General features: G+C 32.1%; 1 protein-coding gene across 1 annotated transcript; it reads left to right on the plus strand.

Annotated features, from left to right (window-relative positions):
- The first annotated feature begins 1,839 nt into the window (after nucleotides 1–1,839).
- LOC128156174 (porphobilinogen deaminase-like) lies at nucleotides 1,840–9,972 on the plus strand. Its single transcript, XM_052818211.1, has 11 exons — nucleotides 1,840–1,957; nucleotides 4,581–4,653; nucleotides 5,285–5,334; nucleotides 5,590–5,723; nucleotides 5,961–6,038; nucleotides 6,368–6,443; nucleotides 6,664–6,777; nucleotides 7,210–7,368; nucleotides 7,687–7,740; nucleotides 7,935–8,033; nucleotides 8,612–9,972. The coding sequence occupies exons 1-11, from the start codon at nucleotides 1,913–1,915 to the stop codon at nucleotides 8,864–8,866; spliced, it is 1,137 nt and encodes a 378-aa protein (XP_052674171.1). The 5' UTR covers nucleotides 1,840–1,912; the 3' UTR covers nucleotides 8,867–9,972.
- Nucleotides 9,973–10,840: the final 868 nt, after the last annotated feature.

The following is a 10,840-nucleotide window of genomic DNA, read 5'->3' on the forward strand; positions in this document are numbered from 1 at the left end:
ATGTTGGATGAATGTCAATAAAAACATGATGATGTCATTTTTATAACAAGTACGTTTGTCTCTTCTTCTTTTCTAAAGAAATATTTAACAAATGTATACGTTGCTGTTTTAAAGTGGAATGCTTCACGAAAATTTTATTTTATAGGTTGTTAAAGTATCATTTCTAAAACATGGTTCCGTTGTTCAAAGAGGGATATATGCTCTCATTATTTTTTACGAGTTTTATGTAATTTTGATTTGAGAAAGTGGAAAATCTTTTTTGGTTGCTAGTAATACACTGCAGATATTGAAATTTGGTGTGAATTAATGCATGATATTTTATTTTTAATGCAGAATGATTGTATAAATCTATATATATCAATTTACTTTCACCGCTCCCCCCGGATCGTGATATGTCCACGTGATATATCAAAACGGTAGGTCTACAAGTGTACATGCATACATTTGAAGTGAAAACCTGAATAGAGGTGAAAGGTGCCCCCCCCCCCCCCCTTTTTTTTAAAGTCTTGACTTACATGTGAAAATACATTAAGTCTGTTTGTTTAGCATGATATACATGACCAACTATATACATGTAAGTAAATACGTTCATATGATTGTGAAAAATGTTTTTCATATAAAACACCATGAGCACTCTGATAATCAAACTCTCTCTCATTTGCTGCATAGTGTATATGTTTGTGTGTTCAAAGAGAAGGCATGTGAATACTGCCAATGCAGTCAAAAAAAACAAAAAGCATGCCACTTTATGATTTTAAGAAGCCACCCATAATCCAAATAATGTCAACCTTGGCGACTCAACATTATTAAGAACTCTTGTTTAAAAGGAGACTCAGAGTGTGGTTTTTTTGTGTCACGCAGGGTGAAACTCGTTCAAATTAGTGGGGACATATGACCTATACAAACATAACAGCCAAAGTCCTCGTGGTTTTTAAAAATCCTCTTTCTTAAATTAACGTCAAGACTGTCTGTCCCCTTTTATTCATGTGTGCGGTTTGTACAAGAGAACATCATGTGACTTAAACACTCAAGGATAAAAATATCTTCTTTTAGTTGTATTTTCTTTCACTTCAGTGAACCGTACCATGTTATATTTATTAATGAGATTCTAAAATCCATCTAAGAAGTTGATGATATATTTTTCTGTCGATAAATAATAGATTAATAATAATTAGATAAATTTCATTAATGAGAATTACATGGGTTATTGTTTTGATCACTATACTTTTTGTAACAACTCGTTGGACGCAATTAAATGGTTGGCTAATTAGTAGTAAATCTTTGTTACTTTTGCAGATTTGAATCAAATGATCATATGAGAGAATTCTGTTAAACAATTATCTGGAGGAAAAAGAATACATCACAAATGCGGAAATATATGTGCGAAAATATTTATGGATAATTACAACAGACACGTAATTGACATCGTTTTTTTTAAATGTGTGTGTGTGGGGGCAGATTTATCCGGGGGGGGGGGGGGGGTATATATTCGCCAATCTCTCCAAAATTTTAATCCGTGGGAGGGGGTCTATATAAGTACATATATTGGCCTACCTAGAACTCTAATCTTCTATCCTATATTTCAAATTTTGTTTATTTCCCTGTAATTTTTACATAAAAGATGAAAAGTTTGCAAAAATTCGTTTTAATTTCTAAAATTCAGTACCACATTCGCATACTAACTGTTCATAAAAAAGATGACACTGTCACGTGATTATGCAGCTCTCTTGGCTAACCTTCGCATACCTCAAGTTGCTCATCTGATCGGGCTCGGCTTCACGATGTCCTTGACCGCCCTTAGGTTATAAATACGTTTGGGACTCCTCGGTATTCATCAGTAAAGCCGGAAGTTTTTTGAAGTTCTGACACGTGTGTTTCAAAACAGTCAAAATTTCTCAGTTATCTTGCTAAAATGGAAACTAAAAGTGTTGTAAAAGTCGGTTCTCGCAAGAGTCAGGTATGTTTTAACGTTTTAATGATAATTTTACTGGGGTAAGTCGAAATAATCGACAAAATTTTACAAGCAGATGGTGCTTGCCTCTGTTGATATTTTGTTTACATTTCACAATCTAGATATTGAACTGATGCTAGCAAAGGTTAAATCAAAGACAGTCTTCATGTTTTAGAAGAATTTTATTTTGTCTAAGTCATGAAACATATCTTTATCTCTATACTCGAGTACATCAGATTTACATGTTGTTATCAACCGATAAAAATTAATATAAGAAGGTGTGTCAAAGTTGTATAACATACAAATTATTGAAAATATATTTAAAACAATTCAGATTAGACTTAATATGGTGTAAATGTTCATTGCTACAGGGAACTGCAGGAACATTACAATATTCATAGTTTTGATTAAACGAAATACATGTATTTTAACATGTACATACGTAAAAATCCATGTCAACAACTTAAATTTAGCTTTTATTCCAATGTCATTCAAAATAATCATGGGTTTTAATCCAAGTCTAGCTTCATAATATTTTTTTTTTTACATTTGCTGGTCAAAGGAATAAATTACTCCTTTCTTATTTTGATACACATATATATTGTACTATGTTTACAGTACAATGTATCTAATAATTGATTACATAAAACTTAATTTTATTTTTTACCTATTAAATTCTACACATACATGTAAATACCAATAGCCTACTGTACTATAGTCTTCTTGCTTATCTGAATGTCTTATCTGGGTGATATAAGTCTTCAATGTTGGTCTCTAAATCGTGAAGGAAGGAGGTTTATACTAAGAGAGGCCATGTCCCTATTTTCTATCTACAAATAAGCCCATGTTGAGTTGTGTTCGTTTATAGATCCACCTTTGACTAAAATTTATGATCATAGTATAAATTATTGGTAAATGCAAGGTTTCTGGTTCCCATTATTATAATGTTCAGAAATCTGAAAAATAAATGTCCAACCCCCCACCCACCCATTTTACCTTTAAATTGAGTAGGTTATTAACATATTCACCTACAAAACTGTCATCTACAGTTGTAGTATAAAATACGGCAATATTGCATAGGGTTTTGATTTCTTAGCTGGGACTATGACCATCATGATTGATTTAGATGAATGAATCAATCCACTTATTTATAGTGATAGTGCATGTTGAATTCGCCTGTTGTTTACTATGGAAAAAGATGATTGGCTTTACATTTTCATGTTGTACTATTAGCACAGTAAATTTCAAATGATAAACCTGAGTAAAAGTCTGAAAAGTCAATGAGTTTATATCACCCTTTTACTAATATCTTATCTGTAGTTATAAATAACAAAAATGTTGTACCAATAATAAATTTCTTTTATCAAAAACTTAAAGAAAGAAAAGATATACATGTATAAGAATGTTTTTAAAGCATTTTTATAAGAAATATAGAGCACAGCATAAAGTGGCAGTATGAGAATATTTTTCATGTTGTGTAATGTAAAGCCAGTAAGCCACATTTTAACTTTGAATGGAAGCAAATGGAAATGATTGACCTTCAAAATCATGTGACTGTAAAGATTTTGGCCTAGACATAGAATGAAATTGTACATTCCATCATGTGACTTCAATATCTATTTAGGCAAAAGGTTGCCTAGATCAACATATTCTTGAATAGAAGAATTCTTGACTATCACATGACTTTTGGTTCAATCTATTATTATATAGTATTCTTTTGTCATGCATTCACATGATATATAAGGATAATCAACTTTTGCAGTCGGGACTCCTGACCAATGCTAGACACATGCATATCAAAGTATGATCCGTGCATGTCTCACCTTACGACAAAAAGTTATTTACCTGGCGAAAAGTTTACTTTGGGTCAGTGTTCAATGTCAGTGATAGATGCTAATGCATGTCTATTTCAGGAAACATACGTCACAGTGAACAACCACGTATTTTATGTTTACAAGTGGATTTGAGCAAATAACATGTCATCAGCAATACGTCATCACTTGTTGGGCATATATGAGGTGTCACTGAAAAATTTACTCATTAGGTTGTTCAAGTGACTCCTTATAAATGTACCGGTACATGTGTATTTCTGTACATGCTTCATAATTAAAATATTATTGAATGATAGATTTAGTCACATGCACATATACTGCATTCTCTCGAAGTACAGCTATATAACGGTACATTTACTACATCATGTACATGGACATGTGGTCTGTGAGGACCAAAAGGTCCACAGTATATCGAGAAAATATGGTTTAATTTAATTGCAACTTTGATTGAAGAGAATAAATGTTTGCTGCTAGTGGTACTTCAATTATTTATCATGCTTGGCCATGGATGGGGAATTTTATGTACGATAAATAAATTAATATTCAAGATTTTCCAAAAAGTGACACAAGGGGATTGATATTAAAAAATTTTGTAGCATATGTCAAGCAAGCATAACTTGATTGATCGTTCCACTGAAGTGAAGCATAGAGATATGGGTTAATTTATTTATGTTGTTACTTTAAATTGCCTCAGTGCATACAGTAGATGTTCAAGATGATATGCAAAGATTATTGATTTCATTTACATTTCATTGATTTTACTTGTTTTTTATGTTGTTTTGTTTCGTTTTTTACAGCTTGCATTGATTCAAACCAATACTATTATCAACCAGCTGAAAAAACTCAACCCAAACCTTTCATTTGAAGTCAGTAAGTATCACACCAGAAAACAGAGAGAAAAAAAAAAAGAGAGAGAGAGAGAGAGAGTGTATGTGTCTTAAACATGTACATGCACCCAGTATACACAACTTCTAGTAAAAGTTACATGTAAAACTGTGGCAACAATCTGTAAATGAAATTTTCATTTATACATAAGAGATCTTACAGATTTTTTATCACTTGATCCGTTAAAATAGAAATGCTAGTATGTATACACCAGCTGGTAGTTTGAAAAAATGATTGACAATGGTATTGATAAAATATGAGACGAAATTGATCAAGCTTGTTTTTTTTATATTAATATAGATTTTACTCCTGCATCACTGAATAAAAATTCATGATTTACAGACACTGATAAAACTAAAAAGTTGTATTTATATTGGTGCATACCTGCACCAGGTACATGTTCATTTACTTAACAATCTGAGGAGTTGAAAACAAAATATATTGATCCTTTTTTTTTTTAAGAGCATGTGCATTGTTTTTAGGTTAAACAACATGAATGTAGGTTGTATATTTATGTACTCAGTCTAGTACATGTATCGAATAAACAACATGGAAAATTAGTACATATTACCATGATTACATGCATGTTTCATATGGTTTTGTGTGTTTTTTTCAGTTTCTATGCAGACAACTGGAGATAAAGTGTTGGATGCTGCATTATCAAAGGTATGATTCAACAACAACATGAAAATGACCATGACCCTTAGTTTTCACGAAATAATTGGAGTGGGAGGAAGTGTTACATGTGTTTTATCATATTCTTGGGTAATTGCTGAATAATTGATAAGTCCAATGCAAATTTGTAGAAAGGCAAGAAAATCAAAGCAGAATTGTTGATTTAGATTTATAGATACACTAGCAAACATTAAAAAGTTCATGATATTTAATATTTATAACAGTGCTATGAATGTTTACTCACAGATAGGGGAGAAAAACCTGTTTACACGAGAGCTAGAGCTTGCATTGGAGAAGAAAGAGGTGGACTTTGTGGTCCACTCCCTGAAGGACCTCCCCACAGCCTTACCGGAGGGGCTGCTCATTGGCTGTATCTACAAGTAAGTCCATACAGTACCTATAGTTTTATTGGCAGTATTTATATACATGTATATACATATGTGTACATTCTGTATGTACTGTACCATATGGAATCATGCAGTCTGAGAATCTTAATCCCTCAACTGTTCATGAATATGATATTTCATTGCATTATCTAGGCCAGAAAAATTCATTGAGACATTTTGCAGTCAGAGACATAGCAGGTTTCAATAAGTATATTTTTTTTCTCTATTTAGGAGAGACAGTCCTTATGATGCAGTGGTGATGCATCCATCAAATGCTGGAAAGAAGCTTGAAGACTTACCAGAAGGAAGGTAAAGATATAATTACCTCAGAATTCCTTCAAAGAATTCTTTCAAAGCTTCTAGCTGTAAAAACTGTTGTGAACTTATCATGACTGCATGTATAGATATTATCTATATTAATAATGTTTTAAAAAGATGAACCAGTATATGACAGACCAGAGAACTACAAATCCGCAGTGAAGCTTATTTAGAGAGAAAAAACATTAAAAATTTGTCATTTGAGAGCGAAAGAAAAAATGAATATGATAAGGATTTAGTCTTTGTCACAAGTACATGTAAAATATCACTCATATTTTATCCTGTAAAACATTTGTTCAAAGCATCATTTCTTTTTTCAGTGTAATTGGAACAAGTTCTTTGAGACGAGCTGCACAGCTAGCAAGGAAGTTCCCACACTTCAAATTTGAAAATATCGTATCCTTTTCACACTGTTATGTACTCTGCTGAAAGAAACAGGAAGTAACAATACCTAAAAATATAAAGTTTCTTTCTGAAATGTTTACATAGGGAGCACATTGTTCTAGGTCAGTGTGTCTTTTGTCTAGTGTGTTTTTTGTCCTTTGTTTTGTTTTTTTTGACAGAGAAATTCTCATAACATGTAAAAGATTTAAGAAGTTCCTTAACTATCGATCAGAGAGGAAATCTGAACACAAGGTTCAGGAAGCTGGATGAGGACAATAAATACTCGGCCATTATTCTAGCAGAAGCTGGCTTGCATCGGATGGGATGGCCGGATAGAATCTCTCAGGTACTTACATATAAAGATATTTCTGATGGGGACTAATCAATGCAATCCAGTATTTTAATACAGAACTAAAAATTTTTACTTGAACATGTTGAAAGCCAAGTAAATATTAAGGATTAAAAAATTGGTCAGTATACTATGTTACTATGATAGGCCTGCCTTATTTTATGTTTTTCCATTGTTGATATTTTTACAAAGAGATGTGTAGTAAATTATAACTAGCAATTGGATAAGGCTTGAAAACATAATATAGAAATGGCATTCAAAAGAAAAAAAATTCTGTCAGATAGCATATAACAGTTTTACTTATACATTTTACAAATCAAAGCAAAGTTGTTTTTTTATGTATACATTAAACTCCTTAAGTCAAGAAATTCTTGTATTATGACAATGACTCATTTACTAGCATATCAATTACTCTATTTTCATGGACAGGTTTTGGACAAGGATACCTGTATGTATGCTGTCTCTCAGGGGGCCATGGCAGTAGAATGTAGGAACAGCGACCCCTTCACCCTCAGCCTCCTCTCCCAGATCCACCACCCAGAAACCGTGATTCAGTGTGTGGCAGAAAGGGCCTTCCTAAAGAAACTGGTATGTACAGCTCTTCTATTGCTAATGCCCATAGTAGCTGTTGCCTGTGGTAGTATTGTAAGAAGTGCATTTAATTAACTGCATTAAATGAATTATAGTCATATGAAAAATATTATAAAGTGAACAATGAATGTGAATCACCTTTGTTTTATACTGAGCTAGAGTTCTGATTCTGATATAGAAAAGAGATATTTTTTTGGATTTTTGTAATATTATACTGTGGACTGAATGTATAACTAAGGCAGGGGTCCATGCATGTACAGTGTATAGTTGTCCCTGTTGTTTGGCCTGACTTGACTCCATTTCTCTGTGTTGTAGGAGGGTGGGTGCAGTGTGCCAGTCTCCGCCTTCTCGGAAGTTAAAGATGGAAAGGTCAGTCAAAGTGAACACAAAACGTTTTGGAACAAATACATAGAAAACAAAATTCAGCAACCGACTATGAGAACTTGAGAGTTCAATGAATTTAGTTATGTTCCATGCATAAGCCATGTGAAATATTGTGCATATCTTATATATGATGAAAAGTAAAGACATTTTCCAACTCTATGATTTTTGTGTTTTTACAGTTATCCCTGACTGGTGGGGTTTTCAGCATTGACGGAAAACAAGGCAGGATAGAGTATGCGTGCGACAGTCTTCCGGAGTCCATTGAAGAGAAGGAAAAGGTATGGTGATATACATATACCAGTACTGTAGATTACTAATTAAAAGCAAGGAATTAAATTTGCATAAAATTGTAAGAAGCACCCCATTTTGTTTTTCTTACAGTAGTGCACTTTATGCAAAATAATGAAGAAAAATTCAGTGCATGATAACAGTTTTATATTTTCAAGATTTGACACCATATGACAGAATCTCAGGGTTAAGTACTAGCGTAAAATAAGGAATCTACAGTACATGTACGTGTATTGTTTTGTCAATGAACAGCATATAATTAATGAAATAATTAAGATAGCAATTCTGATTTGGTATTTGAGTTGAATATATGAGTAAAGCTGAAAAAGTCTAATCTTTCAATGATGAAGAATGTAAAACTATGAAGTTCTCTCACTGCTGTATCATTTTGTACAGTTTCCTGTTTTTGGGGGTCATCTCTCCTTGATCATGAGTTAAAAGGTTTTAAGATAAATGTTTACAGATGACTATTCAGGGTTTCAATTTATTTTTCAGTTTATTTTCAGGATTTAAATTGCTCATGACTATAAGCAGTCTTCTTAATAGATGAAATTGATTCTTTTTTTAGCCAACTGTGTCTCCAAATGGACCAAGAGAGTTTGCTGGCATCGTAGGCAGTGAAAAGGTTTCTATAGCAACCCTAGAGGTAGCTCAAAGAGTAGGACTTCAGGTAGCAGAACTTTTATTGAATACAGAGGCCAAAGAAATTCTTGCCAATGCCAAAGCAGAAACTGCAGCTGCTGTCATTGCAGAGAAACAGAGAAAAGACGCTGAAAAAATGAAAAACGAAGCAGAGAAACCCCAAGCCAATGGAATTAGCTAGATAAGGAAATTTGGTGGATAAATTAAAATAGAATTTGTCAAAGGTTATATTCTCTATGAAAGGATGAAAGAAAGCATTTGTTCATCACATACATGTATACTGCTATATTGAATTATAATATAGATGTGTAGATTTTCATCTATTTGCTAGCTCTTGGGCTTATGATAAAAATGGATGTATTGAAGGAAACAAAAATTTCTTTTTTGCAATAATGGAGGTGAGAGTTATCATTCTTGCATCACAAATGTATGAACGCAAAGTTTGTTGAAAATTTATTTCAATTGGCATTTATGTTTGTGATGACAATTTATTTTATTTACATGCATCTTTCACTTTGCAAGAACATCCAATTGTCTTTGTAAAACTTTGGGAATTAAGTATTATGTTATGCCAAAGACACTTGTTTCAGTAATGATATAGGGTGAACATCTATTATTAAAGCAATAAGTCCTCTGGGTTAAGCATAATGATTAATGAAATTATTTCAAAACGCAAAAAAATATCGTAGCTGTTTTCATCAGCATTATGCTATCTTGCATTTAAAAAGTTATTCTGACTTTTTCATATACTTTAGAATGTTATTGTAGAGTAAGTGGAAACGATTGCCTGATTTGAAAATGTTCAAGTTCAATTTGACAATACTAGGAAAAGAGAATAGATTTTTTCTTATGATATGATAATGGTACTTGTACAAGAAGAGTGTATGAAGTTATTTAACATAAATGTATGAATATGTAGTGATTTTTTAAATAAAGATTTTATTTTTTTTTTACCAAATGTATTCATTTTATACAAGGAAATGAATAACATGTTTTATGTTCAATATAGTGTTAGTATATAAGATATTCTATGAAGCCATATTTATATGAATTATTAAAAATTATAATGGAAAGATTGTTATAGTTAGATTGTACTGTGTTGTTAATCTGCTGTTAAGGCAGTATTTAATGTGTCATTTCTAGTGAAATTTCTGTCACAAATATGTAAACATTCCACTGAAGCTGCCCAAGTCAATAGAGGGTTTTATTTACATGAAAATTGCTGAAATGATTTTTAAAAATTGAATAATGTTGACAAAATAAAATGAGATAGTAAAATCAAAGTCATCCAACTTTTATTGATCATTTCTATTTTCTCTGCATCAAAGATGTTATTTAGACATGTAAACGGGTTCAGTATGAACACACAAATGGAAAAAAAATTAGATTTGTGTAAAATGGCTATATATGAGTCGTAGTCTTTAGATTGCAATTGTATTTCTTTTTTATACACCAAATCATTTCATTGGTACATGTAAGTTATTTATAAGAAAACTTATAGCACTTAAATTATCAGATTACTTGACAAATGAATTGTTCAAATATCATAGTTAATTATTTATATTCAGTGTTACAACTCTCTTTAAGATCTTGAAATATGCATGAATTTAATCTATCCATTTCTTAAAGAAATATCGTCCACAAATATGATGTTTTTGTTAATACACACTGCCATTTACTCTGTATATAGTTATATATCAGCTCGTAGGAGGGCATTTTTATTGATTTTTGCGTTATGAAAAAATGTCTGAAAGGTATTTCTAATTTTAAAAGTTCTAATTTATCTTATATATGATATGTTTATGAAAGTTCCTGATCTAAGACAGCGCTTTAAGCGCTGTGATCAGCAAGCGTGAGAAATTTAGTAGACTTTCAGACTTAGCTCGGTTAATTGCGGTGGATCGGTGGTGCTTTTCCCTTTTCAAGATAATGTACTTAAGTAATTGAAAATGCTTCTATGTAGATTGATGGTGGATATCTGCAGGATTTAAGGGCTGTAGTTTAGCCTTTGAACTTCTCGCTCCGTGTGCTTAACGTCGCTTGTCTCTGGGCGGTACTAAGTATTGCTCTGTCTCTTTGTTTTATAACTTAAATGGTGGTCCTGGCTCATTAATGTGATCAAGGAATATAATATTTTTTAATCAATTAATGGAAA

The sequence above is a fragment of the Crassostrea angulata genome, chromosome 7 (assembly GCF_025612915.1).
Source record: "Crassostrea angulata isolate pt1a10 chromosome 7, ASM2561291v2, whole genome shotgun sequence".
NCBI lineage: Eukaryota > Metazoa > Mollusca > Bivalvia > Ostreida > Ostreidae > Magallana > Magallana angulata.